The sequence below is a fragment of the Onychomys torridus genome, chromosome 20, assembly GCF_903995425.1.
Source record: "Onychomys torridus chromosome 20, mOncTor1.1, whole genome shotgun sequence".
NCBI lineage: Eukaryota > Metazoa > Chordata > Mammalia > Rodentia > Cricetidae > Onychomys > Onychomys torridus.
In genome coordinates this window covers 40,266,145-40,293,202 of record NC_050462.1, presented here as the reverse complement: position 1 = coordinate 40,293,202, position 27,058 = coordinate 40,266,145, and the positions used below count along the sequence as shown (strand labels likewise).

At 49.8% G+C, this 27,058-nt stretch overlaps 1 protein-coding gene across 1 annotated transcript in view; it reads left to right on the top strand.

Annotated features, from left to right (window-relative positions):
• Nucleotides 1-27,058, top strand: part of Rassf3 (Ras association domain family member 3) — a 64,848-nt gene that overhangs the window by 32,608 nt on the left and 5,182 nt on the right. Inside the window, 2 exon segments of the mRNA XM_036169776.1 lie at nt 23,094-23,201; nt 25,206-25,443. Coding sequence (XP_036025669.1) covers nt 23,094-23,201; nt 25,206-25,443 — 346 coding nt within the window.

The following is a 27,058-nucleotide window of genomic DNA, read 5'->3' as shown; positions in this document are numbered from 1 at the left end:
ATTCTCTTAACTGCCCTGCCATCTCTTCACCCCAGTTTCTTAAGAACAAAAAGTGAAAGAAAGGTGTGAAAGCCCCTGGGACTGTGACCCTCGTTTCAAGGACACTCCTTGGCCCCGTTAGTGTGTCTGGAGTCCTGGCTCTTCATCTGCTAAATACATTCTTTGAGGGAGGAGAAGGAGGTGAAGCGAGGTGAGGACGTGGTATTTTTGGAATAGTTGGAGATACAAAAAAATTTCCTGATAAGATTAGATTCTTCCCAAGTGAAACTCGGCCTGTAGTCGCTCTCTTAAGTACAGTGGACAGGCGGCTGGGAGGAGCTTGCTTCTCAGCTCCTGTGCTCACCTTTGAGGTTATGTCCTGGGGTGCTCTAAGGGCAATGAGGGGTCCGTTCTCTCGGGGCTGCCTTGTTTGGGGTTGGAGGTTTGTTTATGAATTTGACAAGGAAGTCATCTGGGGCTGGGGATGTTTAGTTCGGCGGAGAGAGTGCTTGCCAAACACTCCCAAAGCCCCAGGTTCCGTCCCCAGCACTCCCTATGCTCCAGCACCAGGGAGCTGGAGCCAGGGGATCCAACATGGATGGGCCGTACACGAGACTGTCTCAAACAGAAGCAGAATCCCTCCAGAGGTCCATGCCTCCTTACCTGCTGTGGCTCTGTGAGGCCCACACCCATGCTTGCAGGCCCGTCTTGCTTTCTTCTGACCTGTGCATCCTCCTGACCCACGTGTTTATGTCTGTATTAAAATCTAAATAAAAACAGTCACCTCACGTCTTTCCGTCATTTTTTTTTTCCACCTTAGTGTGGGTGGGGCAAGGTTCACCACAATTTAGAATATAGTAAAATTTGAAAAGGAATTTAGAAAGATCAAAAGCAAATGTTGTTTTTATTTTATTTTATATTTTTTTGAGAGAAAGGAAAGTTTCAGAATCATCAGACCTAAAGTGATGGCTGCTCATGGCCAGCCCCATTTGGAAGTTATTGTAGTGGATGTTTCAGGTGCGCTTGGGGGCTTGTCCCCAAACACAGCACAGTGCTTCATAAGGAATTCCCAGCCCTCAGTATAGTTGAGACGCAGAATCCTTTTTTTAAAGGTAGCGGTAAACTTTCTTTTTCTTTATAGAAATAGGGAAAGTGTGTGTGTGTGTGTGTGTGTGTGTGTGTGTGTGTGTGTGTGTGTGTGTTTGGTTTATTTGAGATGGGGTTTCTCTGTGTAGCCCAGGCTGTCCTGGAACTCGCTCTCTATATAGACCAGGCTGACCTCAAACTTAGTGATCCCTCTACCTCTACCTCCTGAGTGCTGAGATCACAGGTGTGTGCCACCACCGCCCGGGACGAATATGCTTTCTTGCAATGACTAAAATACACTCCATATGTAGAAACGTAGAGATGAGAGGGGAAGAGAAGTTTGAAACCGGTTGGCTTTTCTTTGCAGCGAGAGCAGGCTCCGCCCCTCTGGGCCCTTGTCCTCTCTTCCAGCTGCAGCTGAGGTCTCCTGGCTTCTCTCCCCTAAGCGCAGACACATTGTGCATCGGCCACACCTGAAGGGATGTGCTCGTAGGTCATTCTAAACCCAGACTTGAGCGGAAGACTCTCGGGGAGGGAGAGAACCCTTGTTCCCAGACCTTGCTTGCACTCAGATCCGGGTCTCACTCAGATGTAGTGTGGACAATTTGAGTCCCCTCTGTTCGTGTGTTAGTGATAATGAGTTCTCAGATACGATTACCAGCTTAGTGTGTGGCCGGCTCTCCGAAGAGTTCTCTGCACGGGTGTCGGTATCCCCCAACACCTTTCCTTTCGTTGGTTGGTTCCTTTCATTCAGAGGTGTTCACTGAGCCCCAATGAACTTTGGGTTCATTGCTCTGGATGCTAGGATCCAGCTCAGGAAAATCCCAACTCAAGAAAACAGGCTGTAAAGAAGAGAAATACAGAGAGCTTGTCCAGCAGGGAGGAGGTGCTGGGTTCGAGCCCCTCTCTTCTCCGTGCACACAAAAGCAGAAAGGTGAGAGCCGAGGTTGCAGTTCACTTGGTAGAACTCTTTCCCAACATGTGCACAGTCCTGGGTTCAATTCCCCGGCACTTACTTTTGGGGGCTGGGGAGATGGTTCAACTCCTGAAGTGCTTGAGGCCTGAGTTCGAATCCCCAGTACCCATGTAAAAAGTGGGGTGTGGTGGCTGGCCTGCACAGACCTGTAACCCCAGCACTGAAGAGTGGGGGGGGGGGATAGGAGAGTCAGTAGGGCTGGCTTGCCCCCCGGCCATTCTAGTTGAAATGGTGAATTAATTCCAGATTTGTTGAGAAGCCTGGCCTCAAAAAATTTAAGTAGAGAAGCAATGAGGCAGACCACAGACATGGACCTCTTGGCTGTTTGAGCACCCATGCACATGCACAACACATGTGCATCCACACAGACAAGTGAGCCCCCCCCCCCAAACACACACATCAGGAAAAAAAAAAAGAAAGAAATGGCTGAAATATAGGGTGTGTTAGTATTATCAAAGAGAGAGTCAAGCTTCCATACAGTAGCCTTATGCGTGTATGCGCATGTGTGTTTGAGGGAAGTAATGTTAAATGACTGTAGCCACATGCTGTTTTCATGTGAAATGTCGTTCGGTCCCAGATGGGAACCAGACCCTTGTATTGAAATAAAGGTCCCTGTCTGTCCCCGTCTGTCCCCGGCCTGGTGGGTCTTGCATCTTGCCTGATTGGATGAAGACCCCAATAACACAGCATAGGGCTGGAGGGAGAAGTGAGTGTGTGGTCTTCTGAATGCTAAGAATCGCAGTGGCGGCCGGGCGGTGGTGGCGCACGCCTTTAATCCCAGCACTCAGGAGGCAGAGCCAGGAGGATCTCCATGAGTTCGAGGCCAGCCTGGGCTACCAAGTGAGCTCCAGAAAAGGCGCAAAGCTACACAGAGAAACCCTGTCTCGAGGAAAAAAAGAATCACAGTGGCAAGCATTTGATAAATTTCAGCCATTCTAGGCCTTAGCTCTGTTATATTCTGTTCTAAAACCCAGAGCTTTAGCTGGAAGCCAGGGGCCACTGTCTTGGGAAGAAGTATCCAGCGGTAGACGCAGCTGTTAAAGAAGTACAAACTCTTGAGGGCACACAGCTGTTGATCCCCGCCATCCCGACAAGCTGTCTTCTCTCTCCACCTCCCCTGCGGCCATGTCAGAGGGCTGTCCTTAAAGCAGGAAACACAGACCTTTGACAGAGCTCTTGTTGTTACTGCCTAGGAAATGGGCAAAGGGAAGACACACCCTCCGAGTCCTCAGGTGACCGTGTACACAGAGGAAGGCAGGCCGTTGAGCAGTGCAGTGGAGATGTGTGGCGCATGCTCACTGGAGGAGTAAACAAGACTGTAGACCGGTGGTCCTCACCCTTCCTAACGCTGCTGCGACCCTGTAACACGGTTCCTCACCGTGACCCCCAACCATAAAACTATTTTTGTTGCTACTTCGTAACTGTAATTTTTCTACGGTTATGAATCGTAATGTCAATGTCTGTGTGTGCCCATGGTCTCTGGCAACCCAGTGAAAGGGTCTTTGGGGGGTTGCGACCCACAGGTTGAGAACCATTGCTTCAGTACCTTTCCCTCTGGCTATTCTCTTGTTCGTAGACTAAATTTGCAGTTTAGAGAGCACAGAAGTCGTTTCAGGGATGTGAACTCACTCTGTAGCGTTTATGCCTATGTTTTCTTAGCCACTTCTTAGTGGGGTGCCTTTTAGTTTTAGGAACAAGGATTTGGCGATGTGGGAAAAACTTTGAGAACTTCTCTGGATGCCACTGCACCTTATCTCAATTCTCCATATAGTACCGGATCTCAGTTAACAGCGCTCACTAAGTCATTCTATTAACAGTCCCCATTAAAAAATATTACTTATCCCACAGCACTTAAGATTCTGAATTAACAGGTGTGGAGTCCTTGGTGGGGTGTGGAGTTCCCAGAGGGGTATGGGACTTTGTCACCCACTCATCTGAAAATCGGAAACGTGGCATAGTGATGCCCCAAGGAGCCAGCGGTACACATCTGGGTGGAATTCCAGCCCTTGGAACCAGTCAGTGCCTCCATCACAGTCTCTCATGTTTGAAGTCATTCTGATTTTCAGTTCGTGAGATAATTGTGATGATTCGAATGGGCCCCTGTAAGTGCACGCCGCCTCGGATGGGCGCTAAGACTGAACCCGACCAGTTTAGCATTTGTTAGAAATGACTCACTTTCATTTTTGCTTTGTTTTGTTTTTGTCTAGAGACAAAGCTTTGCAATGTAGCTCCAGCTGGCCTTGAACTTGCTTTGATGCTCTTGCTTCAGCCTCCCCAAGTGCTAGCGTTAATAAGTATTTGCCCACCGTGCCTGTATTTTGAGAGCCTCTGGTGAGAGATTGCCCAATTTACAAACATTTTTCCTGTTGGATTTTGAATTTATCATCATCATTATGAAATGCTGACGTTAATAATCCTGGCAAGGACAGTAGTGAAGGCCATGTGGGTTATTTGTTCCTTTTAACAAGGCCCTCTGAGGGCATATGATTTTATCCTGTTCATTTCACTGACAGGAAAGCGGGTTTTAGAACCAGGCAAACTGTAGCAGACCTTGATCCCCGAACTCCAGGCAGAGCCCACACAGGTAGATGGATCTCTGTGAATTAGAGGCCAGCCTGGTCTACATAGTGAGTCCCAGGATAGCCAGGACTATGTAGAGAGACCCTTGGGAGTGGGGGGTGAGGGAGGGAGCTCACACCTTTAACCCCAGCAGAGGCAGGCAGATCTCTGAGTTCAAGGACAGCCAGGGCTCCATAGAGAAACCCTGTCTCAACAAAACAAACAACAAAACCCAAACAAAACAAAGAAAAGAAACCAGGTTTAGAGAAATCAAGAGCTGTAGAAAGTGGTGTTGAGTGATTGCTTTTCCTTAGTCCCAATAGCCAGGGTGGGAAGGTCTTAGGCAGCAGTCTGTAGATTACTAACTACCTCAGGAACTTCTCTTTCTGAGAGGATTCGCTTTCGGGGCAGAAGGTCAAGCCTCACCTGCCTGCTGCTGCACCACCTAAGGGCTCACAATACTGACTGACTGGAGTGTTTGCATTCTTAGCCTCCTGAAGAGGTCTAGAAGGTGGCTAGCTTTGTTTCCTCTCAGTGGCTCAGTTTACCTAGGAAATGACTGAATTACTGCTGGTTGCCCTTAGTCCCCACAGGAACGGGGATCCACTCTATAATCTCTGCTCTACTGGCAGGAAGACACCCAGTGTGGTCACCAGGCATCCCCTGCACACCTGAGCAGGCCTGGGGTGGAGATGATTTACGCCAGTGTCTCTTGGGGATTCCTGATGTAAATGTCATTGTCTCCCCAGGATCTGGAACCCCTGGGGAACCACCGTTTCTGAGTTTTACTTGGAAATGGTTAAATTGAGCTATATAATGCAGGGTTACCTCTTCATGTTGTGTCTATACTTAATTCATTCTTGGAATGATAAGGAAAGTTCAGTTCACCTCACAGTGTTTTAAAATAAGATTAAAGGCAAGCTGGGCACTATGGCCCATGCCACCACATGGGATGGGAGGGTCAGGAGTTCAAGGACATTTTAGGCTATATAATACGTTAAGGCCAACCTGGGCTACATGAGAGCCTGTCACAGACAACAAAAATAAGAAAGGGAAGCAAACAAAAAATCAAAGACACAAATGAAACCACCGTGAGAACCTGGACTCTGTCAGAGATAGCTGTGGACATTGTTGGGATATCCTGGGAACTCAGATCCATACTGGGTGACATTAAGGACTCATTGTGGATTTTCTTGGGTCTTACAGTATTGGTGGGGTTTTGTTTCTGTGGTCCTGGCCATGTTAGACAGGTGCTTTACACTGAGCTACATGCACCCCAGCTCCAGACCCCAGGCTGAAGGAGGCAGGGTCTTCAAAGACAGAACCCCAACCTTGCATAGGGGTGGGGTCGATCCCTGTGTCTATCTTCATACAGTGGGGCGGGGGCTCCCAGTCTCCCCAAAGCACCCTACATAGCTTGGGGTCCTCATTGATCTCTGTGGCGTAAATGGAGGGAACTGTGACTGGTATGCAGTGTAACAACACTGGCCATGTGAAAATGGGCGGTGACCTTCCCTCAGACTCAGCAGCCAGCAGGGGCAAGGCTGAGTGAGGGGCAGGCTGTCGGGAATGGGAGTTGGTGATGACGCAGTCTCAGGGCTGGTAGCCTGACTCTCCAAGGCTGTTGTCTTTCTCAGAGCTGTATGTAACCTCCCGTTTTAAACTCCGGGATTACTTTGGCCCCCGGCTTTGGTCGGTAGGGGAAGGAAGGTTGAGCGGCTCAGGGAGGCCCAGGAGTGCCCTGTAGGGAACGTTTAAGCCTGTTCTTAGGTGGCACTGTTCTGCTCCATCGATTGCCGTCGCTCATGTGTGTTCTTCATCACTCAGTGTTAGCTACACAGGGAGGAAAGGGCATCTGCGGCAGTCTCCACCCCCACCCCAGAGCAAATACTTCTGGTGTTTGGCATGGGATGGGCATGGGATGGGACGAGTTAGGCCGGGAGGTTGTTTATTCTGTTTTAGGATGAAAGAAACAAGCTGCAGGGAAGGAAAACCACATTTTGCTTTCTGTAGATCTCTTCCCCACCTTTGATTTCTTTCTTTCTTTCTTTCTTTCTTTCTTTCTTTCTTTCTTTCTTTCTTTCTTTCTTTCTTTCTGTCTGTCTTTCTGTCTTTCTCTCTTTCTCTCTCTTTCTTCCTCTCTTTCTCTCTTTCTTTCCCTCCCTCCCTCCTCTCCTCCCTCCCTCCCTCCCTCCCTCCGGACTCTAACATTGGCTTGTCCCCCAAGCCTTACAGCTAGGAACTAGCTCTCTTAGATTTTCTTCCTTTTGCCTTGCCTTCTCCTTCCCTTTGAACTATTGGGTTTGGTGATGGCTAGCTGAAACAGACTCTAAAAATACCCTCTAGCAGCATGCTCAGTATTTTGTCTTGGTCTAAAATTAGCCCGTTGGAGCTGTGTGTTCTGGTGTTCCAGAGCCCTCCATTAGCTGCCCTGGCTACTCCTTGGGTTTCTGTGTGCCGTGGGACATGTTTGACAAAGAAGCCCATCAAGGACCCGCTGCCCAAGGCAGTTATGGGGGTGCCTCCCCTCTCAGGGAGACTTCCTATGCTTACGTTGTACTCAGTAGCTGCCCTCACCCCTTCCTGCCGCTTCCGGGTCCCACTTGAGCCCTTCAGGGCCAGGTTCCGAACCCACGCTCCCTTCACATGTCTGTACCTAATGCAACTATTTGCTAAAGTATTTAAGCGCCGAGTAAATATTCGTCAGAGGCCAAAGACGGCCCATCAGCTAAGTGGCGAAAGGAAAATATTATTTGTTGGTGATGTCTGCACAGAGATTAGTTGAAGGTAGAGAAGCAACATGGAGGGAGGAGAAGTAGCTGAGAGCTCAGCCACACACACACACACACACACACACACACACACACACACACACATACACACACACACACACCCCGGGGGTTACATGTACTGGGGATGCATTATTGGTTAGGAGAGTCTGGTGCAGCTACTCAGGGCGGGGTTTCTATCTGCCTCACCTGTGCACTGACTTCCTCTTCCTCTAAGACAGGGTTTCTCTGTGTAGCCCTGGCTGTCCTGGAACTCACTCTGTAGGCCAGGCTGGCCTTGAACTCACAGAGATCCACCTGTCTCTGCCTCCAGGTGCAGGGATTAAAGGCGTGTGCCACCACCACCTGGCTGCACTGGCTGCTTGTAAGGCTCATTTCTGTTTCGATCCCAAGCACACGTTAGTTTTGTGTGAGCGTCCCTGGCTAATGATTGTCATTGGTCCATTTCTAGGTTTGTGTTTCCGGTTTTCCATGCCCATGTATTTTCTTCCTGTTCGGATTTTGGGGTGGGGTCCTAACTTGTATTTTAGAGCATTTCTGTTTCATAAATTCCATTTTCCAAAGGTTGAGTACTTAAAGAGCACCGCATTTTATACACTTCCCTGCCCGTGCTCGTAATCAGTTGAGAACATGGGAATAAGGTGCGTGGAGCCCCACTTATCTCATTTCTGATGACAGACGAAGCGGATGTGGAGAACACGATCTGTCTCTGGACAGGTGGCCTTCCTCAGATTCATCTCCATGTTGGGCTGGGAATGTAGCTCGGTGGTAGAGGGCCTGCCCAGCACACACAAGGTCCTAGGTTCAGTCCTGCTCAGCCAAGGGGGGATGAAAATGACACACAGTGAGGTACAGTGTTTCCCACGGCACAGTCATCTGGCAATGGTGTTTGGTTTTGTTTTCCTCGGTTTTAGAGGTAAGCTGGTAGAAGGGCGTGTGTGGTTCTGGAGTCGGCCAGGCCTCATGGCCGCAGTCTTCATCTGTGACGACAGCGTTTGCTTGTGCGCCTGGAGAGTGGGGATAAATGTCCTACCCCAGGGGTTTGGGGGTGGGTTCCAGTGCACCTTGAGTGGCCTGGACCTCTGCTTAGCACTTCTGAAAGTATCCCTGTTGTAGATACCACTCCGTATAAATAAAATGTTGATTGGCCAATAGCAGACAAGTATAGGCGGAACAAACAAACAAACAAACAAACAAACATTATGGAAAGGAAAAGACTGGAGGAGACGCTGCCAGCCACCGCCATGAAAAACAACATGTAAAGATAAGCCATGAGCCATGTGACAAAGTATAGATTAATAAAAATGTGTTAATTTAAGATTAAAAAAATAGATAACAAGAAGCCTGCCACGGCCATACAGTTTATAAGTAATATAAGTCTCTGTGTGCTTTCTTGGTTGGGTCTGAGCGACTGTGGGACTGGCGGGTAAGAGAAATTTGTCCTGACTGTGGGCCAGGCAGGAAAACTCTAACTACACATCCCCAGCACAGATGTCACCTGGTGCAGTTTCCTCTGCACCGACCACTGCTTTTCGGTCTGACTGGAGGGCTGTTCTCAGTACAGTGGTACTTGTCCATCTACTGCTTTGGTAATGTGAAAGGGAACGGGGAATATTCCCAAGCAAATAAAGTTTTGTTTTGTTTTGTTTTTATGTATACAGAAGAGGGTGCCAGATATCACTGCAGATGGCCCAGCAAGTAAAGTTTTAAGTAGAAAGAATTTGATATATTATGTAGTCCCTAGACCAACTCAGTCACACCTGGAGTTGATTTTGTAGTCAGGGATTGGACAGCAGGGCCTGGGTGACCCTGAGGGACAAATGTCTTTCATTCTAATCCTCTGACTTCTAGGATATTCTTAAGTGCCTTTTTGAGAAGTTTAGTGTTGACTTGTTCCCAGGGGAGGAAATTGACTTGACAGCTGAAAAGGCAGAAAAGACAGGACCTTGACGTCCTTGCAGAAGGAGTCTGGCCTTGAACAAGTGAAATTCCACAGTGCCTGACCGGGCGTTTCCTTCGCTTCCACGGTGAAACATCCTGTGTCCTCAGGGACACTTGCTCAGGCGATGCCACACATGGATGATATCCTGTGGTGGCGGCTTTGCTGATCCTCTGGTGTCTGCAGTGGCGGCTTCCCGTTGTGATGTTAGCTAGCAAGGAGAGAAGGGCCACTTTGAAGGTGCCCACAGTCCTTCGGTTCCGTCCATCTCTGTCCCCTCCACTCCGGATGAGCCGCCTGCCATCCAGGCCAGGGCTGAGGCCTCCCCTGTCTCTGCATGCAGGCTGACCCTCCGGGCAGTGGGGGAGGGCCAGCTGCTGACCCCCTGAGCTGAGGAAAGGTGGAGCTGGCTTCCTCCGGGCCTTCAGCTTCCTGTGCACACCACCGCAGGAGGAAAAGGAGCCAGAGAGTGGATGAAAGCTCAGCATAGAAGAGCCTGGCTCCTGCAAAGAGACAGTGTCAATTACAGACAAATACTAATAAAAACAAACACGGGCAGGCGCCCCCCACCGCCCCCTTCTCGGGGCAGCTGTAGGGCAGCCTTTATTTATAAATCGGTCAGCTGTGTGACGTTAGGAACCAACCATTATTTTTGGCAATACTCTGTGTGTGTGTGTGTGTGTGTGTGTGTGTGTGTGTGTGTGTGTGTGTGTGTGTAGGCTCATGAAGCTGTGTTAATTTCACTGACCGTGGTGACATCTCTCTACCCGAGAGCTCTGGTTTGCTGTCCCTGGCCACTTGTTTCTGCTGTCTCTGTGCAGCTGGCCATCGGCCCTGCCTGGCTGGTGCCTCTGTTTATTTTGGGGGGCAGTCGGCACATGAAAGTAGAACTCAGTTTTACTGGTAAAGTGCTCAGTTGCTTTATAATTATTTTTGTTTCCAAGACTGTTTATTTTTTATACATGAAAGGCTCCTCACCAGCCCTACATTTCACTTTTTTTTCTTCCTGGATTAAGCCATCCAGACTCCAAAGGTTTTTGAAATATTTGTAATCTTTAAAATTAGTTTTATCACAGTAAAAGAGAAGTGTGTGTGTGTGTGTGTGTGTGTGTGTGTGTGTGTGTGTGGTGTGACTCCATTTCAGATCTCCCCAGCTGAAGAACAAACACTTAATGTTTTGGCATACTTCCATATTTAGACACTTCTTTTATAGGTCTCCCAGGCTGGTCTGAAACTTGCCAAGTAGCCAAGGATAACACTGAACCCCTGATCCTCCTGGCTCTGCCCTGAGTGCTGGGATTGAAGGCATGTACCACCATGCCTACTTTATAGGTTTCCAGTGATTGAACCCAGGCTACTTGCGTACTAGACAGACAAGCTCTCTACCCATGCTGCTGCCTCTCTTTGCAGTATGTGTGCTCGGTAGAGCGTCTTCCCTGGCTTTCCTTTCATTTAGAAACTCTTCCATGGGCTGTAACTTGCTTCTTTATTTTTTTTTTCTTAAGATTTATTTATTTATTATATATACAACATTCTGCCTTCATGTATCCTTACACGCCAGAAGAGGACACCAGATCACATTATAGATGGCTGTGAGCCACCATGTGGGTGCTGGGAATTGAACTCAGGACCTCTGGAAGAGCAACCAGCCAGTGCTCTTAACCTCTGAGCCATCTCTCCAGCCCCTGTAACGTGCTTCTTAGAGTATGACGGCATCTAGCTTTTCTCTCTGTCTCTCTTGTTTTTCAAAACAGGGTCTCTGTGGAGCTCTGGCTGCCCTGGAACTCACTATGTAGACCAGGCTGGCCTTGAACTCAGAGATCCATCCATCACTTCTTGCAGCTTTCTAGCCATTTTCTTAATGCTGGAAATAGTTTTCCAATTTTTGAATGAACTCTTTGATCATGGCCAGGTAAGGATTTTCTAGCTGCCAAGTCCAGCATTACCACACTTAATTGAGTACTTTGGCAGAGTAACCCAGCCTCCAGAAGCCACGGGCAGGTCTCTGTGCTCAGCATGCTCCCTGTCAGACTGTGAAGTGCCTGGAAAGTAATTGTGATAAGATTGACCAAGGGAGTTCCCTCCACTGACCTGGATTTGGGTGGCTAACCTCAGCTCTTGAGACTTTGTGTCTTAGCCAGGGTTTCTGTTGCTGAGACAAAACACCGTGACCAAAAGCAAGTTGAGGAGGAAAGGGTTGGTTTGGCTCACACTTCCACATCACAGTTCATCATCAAAGGAAGTCAGGGCAGGAACTCAAACAAGGCAGGAACCTGGAGGCAGGAACTGATGCGGAGGCCTTGGAATGCTGCTTACTGGCTTGCTCCTCATGGCTTGCTCAGCCTGCTTTCTTATAGAACCCAGGACCACCAGCCCAGGGTTGGCCCCACCCACCTTGGGCTGGATCTATGGAGGCATCTTCTCAATTGAGGTCCCCTCCTTTCAGATGGCTCTGGATTATGTCAGGTTGACATAGGCCAGCCAGCACCCCATGGAAGGACCTTTGGAAAGGAAAGGGCAGCAGAATAGGGGGAGGAATGGAGATACCCTTACTCCTTTTTCCTGTAGAATGGAGATGACCTTTATTCTTTCTGGGTGTTAGGGGTCCTCCTTTGTTTTAGACCAGAGCCCTCAAAGGCAGTAAATAGGTACAGGCTAGCCCACTAGGCTGGGCTCACCGAGCAGAGAGACGCTGGCACTCCATGGTCCTTCTGTGAGTATTACCTGTGCGACCCCATCCTCAGCCTGTGTTCTGACACCTCTGGGTCCCTCCCATTTCTCCTCTCAGCTGCCACAGAGCAGGAGGCAGGAAGAGGATCCCTACAAAGGACAACTGGGAACCAACACTCTGCCAGGCTCCTACAGGTGCTGCTCTCCTGGTTTTCTTTGCTCTCAGAGTGTAGTCCTCCTTCCAAGGAACTTTGGCCCTGTTGGCCAAGACGATTTCTTGGGGCTGCAAAACCGGCTCCAGACCCCCTCAGCAGAGACCCAGTGGCTTGCAGGTATCCTCCGTGACCCACGTCCTGCGGGCGGCAACGTCTTCTGAGAGACGGTGTGCCAAAGGGGACACCTTCTCTGTCTTTTGCTCCCAGCAGAAGGAGTCTTGTGCTATTTGAGCGAGCCTCACCTTATATGGGTTAGGAACTGACTTACCAAAAGAGCCATCTTGGGGAGGAATGTCCTGACAAGGGATGGGTGGCCTGAATTAATGGAGACAGGTGTAATAGAGAAACAGTTTAATCTAGACCTCCGTATCTGTGTAAAGCGGTAGGCTACAAGCTGGCTGGTAGAGTATTTCTTAGGATCTGCTAGGCCCTGGGTTCACCCCCAGCATTACTCATTGGTCCTATGGAACCGGGGTCTATACACCACCAAACAAGTCCTAGGAATGCTTAGATTCGAACATTAATGATACTGCTTAATGGAGTTCAGTGTGACCCCCTGGGACTGTCTGCCTGTTGTTTTGACCATCGGCATTTATAGTTTTGTTACCTGAAAACTCAGAATGTGAGTTGGAATAAATCTTCTTTTATATGGTGGTAACTTACACTTGTAACAGGGGAGGAAAAGACTACATACACAGTTCTTTCCTATAAACCTATTTCGGATCCTTTCTCCATGAGTTTTTTTAACTTGTGCATGCAGTGCCCTCGGAGGCCAGAAGAGGGCGTCAGATCCCCCTGGAACTGGAGTTACAGGTGGTTATGAGCCCTCATGTTGGTAGGTGGGAACCAAACCCAGGTCTCCTGGAAGGGCAGCCATTTAACCATGGAACTGCCTCTCTAGCCCCAGTCCCTGATCTTATTAAGACTCCTTTTGTTTATCTCTTTAAATCAGGCATCACCTGGCAAAGTTGCCACACATTTTGTCTGCCCACCTCTGCCCTTGACTGACTTTTAGATTCCTGCTGTTGGTGGAGCAGCTGCCAGGACCCGCAGGGTTTCCCAGCTGCGCCCCACCTGCCTCCCAGGTCACAGCATTCCTTTCTGGCTGCTCTCCAAAGGAGCCTGTTCATTTCCTTTCTCCGGAACCTCCCCTTAACCATGGAGTTTCAAAGGTTCCTCAGAGGCTGTGGCAACAGAGAGAGAGAAGGGACCTCCAGACTCCAACCCACGGGAAAGCTTCCAGTGGGCTGACCCATGGCGGGGGAGGGGAGGAGGAAGGAGACACGCTGAGTGGGCCCCTGAGCCCCGGCAGTAGTTGCTGTGCTGATGACTCCAGGGTCTTCCTCCAGATTGCACCAGTGAGATGCTTAATCTGGAATCTGGGGCAGCAGGTATGTCACCCTGGCTTTGTGTGGCTCACTCCCTTCCTGGATTCCAGGTACTCTCTGTTATCTTCATTCTCTAGTTAATTTCCTAATCTCCAGCACGTTTACTTTGTGGTATTTGATCAAGGGAGCCTTGTAGGCAGGTGAAATAGAGTGTTAGATGAATTAGGGGGTGACAGAGACCATAATAGTTCAGGGCTGTCAGTAACCAAGGAAACAGAGGCCTAGCGTTGGCGTGCTAAAGAAACCTCTGGCTGTAGGGAAGCCTCTGCCCGACTCACCTGCCACCTCCTTCCTTTTCTAGGTGCCCAGGTAACACAGCTGGGTTTGTGTGTGCACGGCCTCTCGCCTTGTTCACCCCCCCCCCCCAAAAAAAAAAATGAACAAAGTTAAATCAGCTGTGAATTGTATCACCATCCAGAAATGAAAGCATCCTAATTGACTCCCTTTGAAAACATTTCAACCTGGGGTTTCTAAGGCTGAGTGTAATCTGGTATGCTTTATGGTTGGGACCTCAGACTGGGCCACTCCTGGAGAGACGGGTCCACCTCCAAGTTTGTTTTCTGGCTCCAAACAAATGAGTGGCTGTTTGACATTGGCACACGACCCGGTTTTAAAAGCACAACCATGTAGGGTATTGGCGGAGTGGTAACCAGGGCTTTTAAAGAGTGAGGTCATGGAAGGCCCAGATGAAGCTCTTTTAATGTGTATCACAAGTGCAATTAATCTTATTAACATGTTGGGCCTGGGCCTGCTTTCATGGCCCGGGTGTGCCAGGGTATTTCAGGGCCGTGCTTTGAAGGGTGCTTGCTCTTTGATGATGCAGATGGGTAGCAGGAGCATATAAAACGTCGCATCTGATACTGGAAAGGCCTTGTGTGCCCTTGCAGATTTATAGCATTTTGAGAATCGAGCAAGAACGTCACAGGGGTTGATAAGACACTTGAGAGGGTAGATTGCAGATGCTGACTTGCAGCCAGATTCATGACCCGGTCTGTTGCGGAGGACAAGGCTCGCCTCTGTTCAGGACCCAGCTAGTTTGAACACGGGGCTTCTAGGAGGAAAAGATTTAAAACCACAGCAGGGATGCTAGAAGCTTTAGAATGTACGGTGGAGGCTTAACCTGTATGTGTGTAATGCAGGCCGCACCCATGGCTTCCTGTGTGTTTGGTGGGGGGTCGAGGTGAGGAGCAGGGGACCGCCAGGGCGACACTGGGAGAGGTTGGTGGCAGACAGGGGCTGCGGTGACATTCAGAGCACACCTGTCTTCATTTCTCTCTGCAGACTCATCCTTAGAAAGTTGCTATTTTGTTTTTGTGGTCTTTTTAATTTTCTTTTCTTTTTTTTTTTTTTTTTATGAATAGTCTAAAATACCCACTAATGTTCTCCTCTGGGGTCGCTGGGACTGTTAACTAGTAGCCTTAGGGACAAAGGATGCTTCAGATTACCAGGGATGACAGATGTGTTTCTGGTGTATCGGTCGCCCCGCCCCTCCCCGAGAATACAGGCTTCGTGGTTAGTAAGACACAGAACTATTACACACACACTGTCATCACGGCCAGTGGATGGCAGGTTTGAAGCCGGTCAGGGCTCCGTGATAAAGGAACAAAAAATATGTCCCTGCTTCATGTGCTCACTGGGTCACAATTAATGAGCAGCACGTTCACAACATTGTTCAAAATCTCCTCTTGGCCGGGTGCTTTTACCGGTTTCTTAATCCCAACTTTAGAGTGGCCAGTCTGAATCACTAACTATAGCAGGACCACACACCAAGAGAGGCATCGGCTCTCTGGACGTGCCACCCATGGGCTTGCAGTAATGGGGTCTCCAGAGCACAGAAGCTAAGCTCCCTTCCTTCCTTCCTTCCTTCCTTCCTTCCTTCCTTCCTTCCTTCCTTCCTTCCTTCTTATTTATTTATTTATTTATTTATTTATTTATTTATTTATTTATTTATTTTTGCCAGAGCTAAGGACCGAACCCAGGGCCACTGAGCTAAATCCCCAACTCCTTATTTTTATTTTCTATGCATTATTCTTTCGCCTGCAAGTATGTCTGTGTGAGGGCACCATCCCCTGGGACTGAGTTACAGACAAGGGTGAGCCGCCATGTGGGTGCTGGGAATTGAACCCTGGTCCTCTAGAAGAGCAGCCAGTGCTCTTAACCACTAAGCCATCTCTCCAGCCCTGTCAGCTGTTCTGAGCTGTGTCTGCTCCCTCGCCTCGTCTTTACACCTGAACATCCCGTTTACATTGTTTTCTTTGGTACTTTTTCCTCATCCTTTGTTCACACCGAGGTCCATTATTGTTTAGTTCTACTGCCCCACTGCCGCAGTTAAAAGAAGCCTGCGGTTCGTTTCCTCATTTCAGTCACCAAAGCGACACGTGGTGGCTCCTGGCTTGCTGTTGGCTGGGGCACCACATGGCTGCTGGGTAGTTAGGGTATGGATCGAGAGGTTGATCCTTGAAAAGACTGTGCGGGGCTCTGCCTCCGTCGGTATCTTAGTGAGGCGTGTTCGCCAGGCAGAGATGTAAATACAGACCCACGGCCTTTCTTACATATATGTCCACAGGGGTTGAGCGAGACAGGCTTTGGGTGACAGCCCCTCCTGCGTTCATCCCATACCAGGGCCTCCACTTCGCACACCTCAGAGACTGCTCACCACAGTTTGTTCCCTTCCGCTTTTCATACTCGGACCCAGTTCCGGAGCATATGTAACTCATAACATGTTTTCGGTCAACTTGGAGTTGTGAGGCATGCCTGTTACCCCCACACTAGACGTGGAGGCAGGAGGATACCCTCAGCCACATACATAGCAAGTCTGTATCTAGCCTGGGATACATGGGCACCTGTCTGGGAAAAACAAACCAACCCTCCACCCCCCCCCCCCCCCAAAAAAAAACACCTTTTAAACATGTCAGCCCTGCCTTTGCTTGCTCTGTTCCCAGAGAACTTGTTTCTTCAGGGTTGGGGGAGTGGTGGTTGAAACAGGGCCTCTCTTTGTAGCCCAGGCTGGACCTAGCTCTGTAGCCCAGGCTGGCCTGGAACTCAGAGCTCTACCTGCCCCTCTGGGATCACCCAGTGAGGACTTGTCCCGCCTGTCCCCCTGTGTCCCGTCCCCCCCCCCCCCCGCCCGCTGCACCCCGCTCCAGGACTGCAGCAGGAAGTGTCTCTCCAGACAGCGGTCTATCTCCTCTAGTTCAGCCCTCGTGTCAGTTACTTGTCTTGCGGCTACCGCCAGATACAGGAGGAAAGCAACTTAAGGGGAGGAAGGGCCGGTGTCCCGCCAAGTTCAAATGGTGAGGGGTGACAGAGTCCCTTGGTCTGTGGTGCCCAGGGGAAGCAGACTGAATTTTATTCAGTCCAGGACCTCAGCTCAGTGGGATTGTGCTGGCCACATTCAGAGTGCCCCCCCCAACCCCCCTGCAATCACCGTTGTCCACACAGTGCGCCTCCGTAATGCCCTCCTCCATGTGTCTTACTCCAGCCAAGCTGACAGTTGAAACCAACCACCACGCCCCAGCATCCATTGTCTTACTTCCTTGCTGGAACCAGGCCTGGCCGGAATATGTTTAGAGGAGCCAGCGCCTGGGCTCGGTTCACCTTAACGGGCCCGGAATCCCGTTCGCAGCCGGGGCCCAGCCCTCCAGGAAATGGACACTGCTGGATATTTAACATTTCTATTTTAGTCTGCGTGCAACCCTGAGTCTTGGTCTTGTTCTGTGTCTGCGCCACGGGGTAATCCAAGCTCTCGAGATAGCAGTGGGCAATGGCCTGTTTTCAAAACACAAGGTGGAGTGGAAAGTATTCGTGATTTCGGTTTAGTCTGGAGAGCAAGCCCTTGTCGGCCTGGTCAGGCTACCCTCTGATGCAGGCTGGATCCAACCTCATCACCTCATCGGGTGTCAAGGGGAGTGGTCCCCAGAGCCGCGAGGAAAGGGCGGGGCAGCACATGCTGATGGTCTGCCTTCCTTACTCCTTAGAAGATCTGTTGGTAGTGTTTTCTCTTCTTCCTTAGGGCACTCTTGGGGAGGTCTGTAGCTTGCTTAACTTTCCTCTTTTAAAGTTCGTTTAATTAATATTTGTGTGGGTGTGGGTTCATGCATGTACACAAAGTGTGTGGGTGTGGGAGCACCCCCAAAACGGCACAGGGCAGAGGCCTCCCTTGAGTGGGTTTTGAGACTCAAAACCTGTTGACCGCCGCTGTGCACTCCAGACAGGCTGTCCTGCAGTGTCCAGGGGCCTTCCTCCCGTCTGTCTCTATCTCACCCCAGGAGCTGGGGGTTGCAGATGTGTGCCGCTCTGCCCAACTTTCTGAGGGCTTTAGGTCCAAACTCAGGTCTTCAGGTTTGCATGGTGAGCAGTTTACCCACACTGAGCTGTTTGCAGAGTCCTTCATTGTGTAGAACTCAGTACCTCGGTGTCTCACACAAGCGCTCTATCCATGACCTGTATCCCTGGTGCCTCCTTGTGTCTCAGAGACTTGTAGTGCCAAGTGCCATGGCAGTCAAACATGCCCTCGTGGGCGGGGCACAGGGTTTACCAGGCTGTCGGCCAGGACCACAGCTTGAGATGAACTGGGCCCCCAAACTTGGCACCGGCGGGCACTAATAAATAATCGTCTGATGATGGCTTCTATTGTACCCTCTCGGTTGTACGAAGTAGATCGTGTTTTTGCACATTTCACAGAGATGAGAAAGCCAAGGGCCAGAGAGGTTGCATAACTTTGGTCACACAGCTAGAATGTGGCAGGGCCACGATTTCAGACCTCAGTCTATCTAAACCTTAATCCACATTCCTTCACTAAGCTAAAACAGAGGTAGTGATTATGCAGATCTATCTTTTTCTACCCTCTTTTGAAGCCGCTTCTATTTGCTTGTTATGGTTTGAGCTTCTGTTGTTCAATGGTTTTGTGGTTTAAATTTTGATGTAGCTTCAGAGTTAACCAGAAACATATACGTGATTTCACAGACCCTCGGTCGGACATGTCGGGGTCTGTGCTTGGAAAGCCTGACTCATGAGCCTTTGGGAACGCACCTTGGGTGCAGGTTATCCGTGCCTATGAGGTGGGTGTGTCTCTTCTGAGAAAGTCTACCGGTGAGAAAACAAACAGCCTGGCACTGTGGCCCCACCCAGGAAGTGAGGTTGACCCAGATTGTGCTCTTTGGGCACCCTGGCCAAAATGCCAGGGACAAGCATTGAGTTAGAATTTTGCCTGGCGGAACTCTCCCTATGGCCTCAGACAAAGATATACCTTGTAACCTCCCCAGCAGACGCTCTGGGGTGCGGCACCAGCCCCTCCCCGGCTGCCAAGAGCAATAACCATGCATTATTCACAGGTGGCTGCCCTGCCCTGCCACTCCCGCCACGCCACTGCTTAACCCTGTCTTTGCCTTTTGCCCCCTCCTTCCCCCACCTGGGCTGCATTTTTCTCTCCCCTGCCCCGTGCAGGGTGCTGGATGAGTGCATATTTGGAAGGATTCTTCCCCAGGTTGGCAGACAGGAGTCTCTCACAAAGGCTTAAACAATCTGGGAGTTTTTCCAAGGTAAGGGTCCTCTAGTTTGGACCCTCCCGGAAAACAGCGTCATTTCTCAGCCTGGACTCCCCAGAGATAAGGTGCACCTTGACATGGAGACTGCTGATGTTCCCTGAGTCCCCGTGTCTCCCACCCCCGTCCCCAAGCACAAGCATGTATGATTGGTACATGAGTACACACACACACACACACACACACACACACACATTTTTTTTAAACCCAGCTCTGACATGCTCTGGGCTGTGCTACTTTCCCAAGACTGACTGTCCATCCGGTTGATCTTTGAATAAGGAAGTGCTGGGCCCAGAAGGTGTCTTGTAGGTCCTGGGCTCCAACTCTCTGAGTGCTTTCTAGTCTTTCCTTGGTTTAATCTCGGAGAAGCAAAGATAACCGTTCCTCTGTGTTCATGTGTGGGTTATCCTGGAGACATGGCTCCTTTGATCTGCCTCAGTGCCCGTGGGCTTCTGATTCCAGGGGGCCTGTGGCCGGGCTCTCGGCCCTGTCATCAAGGCTGCCTTTGGGAATTGACTAACTTGGCTTAACCCTTCTGTCTGCCCCTTTACCTCTTTTCCTTAGGAGTCTCACCCAGGTGAAGCCCCCAGGATATGCATGCTGTTCAGTGCAGTTTAGCGGTCTGGGGGCCTGCTAGCTTCCTTGATCCCGTATATGGAGCTATGTTCCTCCCTCGGCCTTACGAGAGAGAACAACATCAGATTGTATCTTTGCTGTTAGGTCACGAGCTCTCCAGATATGACCTACAGACTTGTCGTCTAGCAGGAAATGAGCGAAGAGACCTAGAAGGGCGAGCAAGCCCCAAGGCCCTGTGGTGGGCTGGGGAGCAGAGCCCGGATCTTGCTGGCATGCTGTTCTTCTGTCTCACACTCTCACACTCCATACGGTTAACTTGGTGCTGATTTGCAGCGCTCGATCAAAGCCTTGGGCTTGCTCCCGCTCAGCTGTTTCCCTAGTTCTTGTTTGTTTTTTAAAGACAGGGTCTTGCTACGTGGCCTAGGCTAGCTGCTTCCTGAGTGCTGGGATGACAGGCTTGTGTCACCACCGCCATACCAGGCTGTTCAGTTTCTTCTACCCCGTTTTAGAATAGTATCCCCTCTGAACCTGCATGGTCTCCACCTGCGGATTCAACCAACCAGCTGTAACCTCTACTGAACGTACACAGACTTTTTCCCCCCTCGCTAGCATACTTTGACAATTCAGAGACAACTGCTTCTGGAACATTGACATTGTATTAGGCGTGGCCAGTAACCGGAAGATGATTTAAACTGTGTGGGAAGAGATGCCTACGTTATTTGCAAATCCTGGGCCCTTTCTTTCATAAGGGACGGAAGCAGTTCGGTATCTGTGGAGGAGGCAATGCCCTTTACCATGTCTTCTGAGGAACACTTGTATATGCATTGTAGAGCCCCTGGGCAGTTAATACTTACAAATTGAATGTGTAGACAAGGTTACCTCGTTTTCTTGGTCAGCTGTGCCCATTGGGTGATTAGCTGTCAGCTGAAAAGAACAGAAAGAGGAGAAATGGGCTGTTTGTTTGTTTGTTTTGTTTTTGAGACAGGGTTTCACTTTGTAGACCAGGCTGGCCTCGAACTCTCAGAGATCTGCCTGCCTCTGCCTTCCAGGTGCTAGGATTAAAGGCACGTGCCAACATGCCTGGCTTGGTCTACATATTTTACACTTCCTTAGAATTTTCTTAACAGTAACAACACATATAAGACTGTGGTAGGGGGTGGGATGGGGGCTCCATTGATACTGGCAGTGTTCCCAAGGGGCTTCAGGCTTGCCCGTGGAGCCAAGAGATGAGCCTGTTATCTGCGCTGGTATTTCTTCAGTATTGTCTGTGTTCTAGTCCTGGAGACTGTGCCAGAGGCCAGTGTAGAAACTGGAAATGCTGACAGTGGCTGTCCATTGCTCTCATCAGGGCCTAAGAGCCTTTTAATATTCCGGGTGGCATTCTGCCCTGGGGTTCTGTGGTGGCCATTCCTGGTGAACTGATGCCATCACCACACAGCAATCATGCAGAGGAACAGCTGTCTGCCTGGAGACTATCCAGTGTGAGCATGGTGAGCTCTGGCCAGCTGGAAGAGCCCTGTCTTCATACTTTCTGTTCGGAGGATGAACCATCCGAATTTAATTTCTCCTGAAGATGTTTCATCTCTACATCTTTTCCAGTCTGCTCCTTGAGTTTGAATCTGACTGTACACATGTTCTTTACATTTTCAAGCGTTTGTCTACACCAGAGCCTTGGAGACCCGTCCAGTTTAGTGGAGATGATATATAGGACCTGAATTAAGATAGCGCTTGCTCCGACGTTGGAAGGGCCGATTAACTCTGCAAACCTCCTCTGTTTCTTCCCTATCTCACAGAGAGACTAGCTAGCTCATTTGGGGGAGGATTAAATGAAAGTGCCCACACGGAGACACAGCTGCCAGACGTTTGGGCCGGTGAGAGTTGCTGGGCACTGGGGCCAGGCCTCCACCCTGCAGGTTAATTCGCTTCCTAGAACTCAGTCTTACATGGACACTGGAGTAATTATGCCAGCTTGGCTGGGTGGCTAGGAGAGTTACATGTTACCCAGTCAGGTGCCTGGTGCACTTGGCTCGCCAGGCGTCACAGATAGGCGTTGTAATTACAAGGCTGCACCTGTGTTGTCTTAGTTAGGGTTTCCAATACTCTGAAGCCAAAAGCAACTCAGGGAAGAAAGGGTTAACTTCTTTGAGTTAGTAGTCTGTCATCCTGGGTCATCAGGGTGCAGGAACTTGAAGGAAGGAGCTGATGCACCCAAGACCATGGCACCCAAGACCACCAGTCCATGGGTGGCACCGCCCACGGTGAGCTGGGCCTGCCTACATCCATCATCCAATCAAGAAAATGCACCCTAGGCTTGCCTGACGTAATGGGGGCGTTTTCTCAATTGAAGCTCCCTCTTCCCAAATGACTCTCTACCTTGTGTCAAGTTGACATAAAACTAGGTAGGACATGAGGTCTTCGGGCGATGATAAGTTCTTAGTGAATTCCGAAGGACCATGAGAGGGTTGAACTGGTCAGTATGTCCCCTTTCGGGTTACAGGGAGAGAGAAGGTGTGGGGCGAAGTAGGCAGGGTGGGGAGACGGGTCTGGTCACCTGGATCTTGACATAGGGACTGTTTGGAAGGTCAGTTACCCTCTGGTGGTTGTGCATGGTTTGACAGTCGATGGCTAGCGCTGGTTAACTGGCACTTATTACTTGCTGTAATGTGAACTGTAAAGCTGTAGAGACCATAACACTGAGATCTGCTTGGGAGAAGCTCTGGATGTGAATCTTTAGCTCTTCTTCGAAGCTGGGCCTAGTGGCTCACAGCTTTAGTCCCAGCACCCAGGAAGCAGAGTCAGGTCTTTGTTGGTTCCAGGCCAGCCAGGGTTACATAATGAGACCCTGTCTCAAAAAGAAACTGGCACTTACCTTTGGGAGGCAGAGGCAGGAGGGTCTCTGTAAGTTCAAGTGCAGCCTGGTCTACAAAGCAAGTTCCAGGACAGCCAAGGATACACAGAGAAACCCTGTCTCAATAAATGAATGAATGAATGAATGAATGAATGAATGAATACATACATACATACATACATACATACATACAAACAGTTTGAAGTAAAAATGTCTAGTATCTGGTACTATGTGGAATGATATTTCTGCAGAAGGAAAATTTTGCAAAGACATATTTGCAGAATGATACTCAATGAAATACCGTTTTTAATTGCTGATGGACTGATTTCATTTCATTACCCCTAGGAAGACCAGTGTGGGAAATGAGCGTTGGGTGAGCCTGGTGCGTTTGAAAGTAAAGTAGAGCACGTGTCTCAAGGAGAATGTGCCTGGATGCTCTTTTGTGGAATGTAGAAGAATCCTGGTTTATCTGCATTTCCCCCCCCTGTGGTTGTTCATGCATGACATGATTTGTTTTTCTTCTAGGATGTGGAGAAAGAGAAGGACACTCACAATTACCTCAGCAAAGAGGAAATCAAAGAGAAGGTCCATAAGTACAATTTAGCTGTCACAGACCAGTTGAAGATGACCTTGGTAAGTACTGCCTGGTTCAGTTGGCTCTTGCCGGAAGACAAGTGGGGTCAGGGAGATGGCTGGCCAGGTACAGGCTGGCAGCTTTGATCCCCAAGACCCAAGGGAAGGCCAGATGGGGTGGTGCACATCTATAATACCCACACGCTGCAGAGGAGTGGAGCTTCGGGCCTGGTAGCCTGGGATACCCCAGAGCGGCAGCATCAACAACAGACCAAGAGACCCCGCCTTGGCCAGTGGGAGAGTTCTCCGACATCCCCAACAAGCCGTGGCCCACATGGGCCCGTGTCCAGCCACACACCAAAAAATACCAAGGAATCTATGATTTATCTCTTTTAATCTCGTAACAGTCCTGGGCAAGATAGGTAGAACAGGAAAATAGGGTATTTTTGTAATTTTCAAAATTTAATCTTTGTAGCCGAGGTTGAAAATTGATGATTATGTGAACACCCCACCACCACCACCGCAAAAAAAATGAAAATAAATATAAGTGGAATTTAGGTGGTGAGATGTCTCAGAGGCAAAGCCACTTGCTGCCCAAGCCTATAGTGATGATTCTTGGGCGGTGGATGAGGGTGAAAAAAGACCCCACAGGGTTGCCTGTTTTAATAGATTTGCGGTTCCGCCCTGCCAGGGGATTTTGGGCGTCTCCAATCTATCTGAAGCAGCTCCGACTCTGATCAGAGACTTTGTTTGCTTTCTACCCAGTGTAGGACAGACATGGTAGCAGCTAGAGGATTTTGTGCCCGTGGATTGGAATGTCGTCTAGCTGAGTGTGTTCTCCCGACTGTCCATAAGACACGGGGCCCACAGCATTCAGATTCCTTCGAGGTGGTGTCACAGGGTTCTGCAACCTTGTCCCATACCATGGGAGGTCAGAGGGCCAGGGTTTAGTGACAGTCAACAGCAAAGCTCTTGTCTTCATGACATCTTCCTGTGGTCTCCAGACTGGATCAAGCGTCACCCACCCATGTAGCACCCCTCCACCCTCACCCCGCAGTTTTTCCAGGGCTGTGGACCCCAGTCTGTTAATCTACTGCCCGTGAACTGGTAGGGTCTGTCTTTGAAAGGACAGAGTGACCTGCTTAAAATTCACCCAAGTGGACGCTGCAATCTGTGGGCCAGAGCTTTCACATATCAAGTGATGAAAGACATCTCTCCAGTGGCCTTAAAGCCACCAGAAGAAGGAGAGGTGGGGGTAGATAACCCCAAGTCAGCCTCCGTCCCTCCCTCCCTCCGATTTATCTCACTTATGTGTATACGTGTGTCTTTGTGAGCATGGGTGCCCTTGGAGGCCAGAGGCATGCACACAAGGATAAACAAGGAAATTTGTAAATTGATCTTGAAGAAAAAATAAATAACAGAAGTTCTTAAAAGTTCTGCCATAGAGTATTTATTAAATCAACACTGATGATCTGTGGTAATAAAACATGATAGTGAAGTGTTCTTATAAAAGCAAAGGCTAGACCGTCAACTACTGTGACAGCTAAGAAGTGTGGACCCACTGTGTGTGGTCAACCATACCTGTAATTCGCACGGCTGGGATCTGCTTTCAAGGGGCCTGACATGCATGGCATGCTGTGTGCTAATGAATATCTTAACAGTTTGGTGGAGGTATGCATCCTCATTACCACTGGGAATAAAGCCAGCCTGTTTTCCTAGCACCGGATCATTGCTGACTTGGGGTCTCAGAGCCCTCTCTTCCTTGAGTACTGAGTAGAGTCCGGCCGTGTCCTCCCAGATGGGTGCTGACCCTGCTCACGAGACTTGGAAGGCTCAAGCCTCAGGGCTGGCCCGCCGCGGGGGCTAGCCTGTTCCCCAGGCAGCGTTTTCTCCGAGGCGGCATCTGCCGGAAGATCTGGCGTGGATCCCGCACCGAGGTCGTCCCCGTCTGTGGGAGGAGTGGGGAAGAGCTGTTGGCCGTTTGTCTAGGGTGCATGCACTCTGTTCCCCGCCCTGCCTACCCACCCACTCAATGTGACCGACCTTCCTCTCTTCCCTCTTCAGAAGTCGAACGGGGTCTACACTGGCTTCATTAACGTGCAGCTGGAACTCTGCAAACCCAGCCAGACCCCTCCCAACCCCGGGAGACCCCCACCCAGTGGCGGTGGCTGTATGAACACCCTTCATATCAGCAGCACAAACACCGTGGGGGAAGTGATCGAGGCCTTGCTCAGGAAGTTCCTGGTGAGCGAGAGCCCCTCCAAGTTTGCACTTTATAAGCGATGTCACCGGGAAGACCAAGGTACGTGGCCACACTCCACACTGAAAGTGCTCTGCCTGCTCTGTCTCTGTCGCTCGTGTCTGTTAGCCAAGGGACCGCCGAGAGATGCCGGTGGACTGGCAGAGCCCGGGCGGGGACAGATTGTGGAAGGAAGCCGTACTCCCATGGCAGACCGTTAGGTTTACTGGCTGTCTATTTTGAGTTGGAGAGAGATCGAGGAGGGGCTGTGGTAGGCACATGTGGAGGATTTGCTGGTGTGCACAGAGGGACAGGTTTGGTGACGGTGATGTTGCTGTCCTTCAGGACACAAGAGAGCACTTGTGTGGTGGAAGCCTTCAGGAATGCTCTCCCGTGTGCAGTCCGCGTGCACATGCGGTGGATGGGCCGGGAGGCACGTGTGACTCATTCAGCTGACAGGTGGAAAAGAATGTCCTGGGGTCTGTCCGAACTTCTGTCCATGCCCAGCGCCTAGAAGGAATACTAGATTGCCTCATGCAATGGGGTGGGATGTCCTGGGTGAGGTGTTTGAACGGAGGTTGGTGTTTACGATTCACACTCTCTGTGCTAACCAGGAAGTGCAACGCCTGTCAGTGAGCTGAGCGGTTTAAGCTTTCTCCAGTTTTCCTCTGGGAAAAGCCTACCGCGGCCACGGAAGAAAATGTACTGAGTTTGACATGATGGTAATGGCCTTCAGTGGCACAGGGTGACGGGCACACAGCTTCTCTCTGGGGGTGTGCATTTGTTAAACACAGGCCCCTCAGAGCAGAAAGACAGGCAAGTCAAGGTTCCGTTCCCCCCCATCCCCCATAGCATGAATCTTAACAAGTCTTATTAATAAAAACAAACGTGAGGCCAGGTATTGGGGTGAATGCTGTAAGATCAGAGAAGCAGAACAAGCCACAGCCACCTCACCTTGACAGTTCCTCTGCTGACCCTGTTTCCTCAGACTGGAAACTTCTGTGTCCTCATCGGAATGGGTCTCAGCTTAACTGCTACTTGAAAGCCTGAAAGCTTAACCAGGCTAGTTTCTGGTCTTTACGCCTTATATACCTTTCTGTTTCCTGCCATCACTTCCTGGGATTAAAGGCGTGTGTCACCATGCCTGGCCGTTTCCATTGTGGCCTTGAACTCACAGAGATCCAGATGGTCAGGGTGTGACAACCCTCAACAAGGGAATACTGCATACATAGCCTTAAATGTGACACATAACTATATTAACTACCTCCAAGGTTCTGAGAACATTGCTGAAGAGAAGGCAGAAAGACCGTGACAGAAGACAGATGGATCTCTGTCTCTGTAATGCTAGGATTAAAGGTGTGTGCCCCTTCTATCTCAGCGCGTCTATTTCGTAGTGGCAGATTCTCTGTTCTACTCAGCCCGCATGAACTTCATAGGGTGCACACAATAGAGTGATCTGTAGAGAAGGAGACAACAAGATGCAGCAACGAGGCGAGCCTCTCCCTTGGCGCCTGAGGCATTCAAGCAGACCCTAGTCCCAGAGGGCATATCTGCAGCCGAAGGGGTCACAAATCTCGGCTCCTTCCTCTCCTACAGTCAGATATATATATTTATATATATATCATAATATATATATGATCTCTATGTGTGTGCTATGGTACAACATACACACAATATA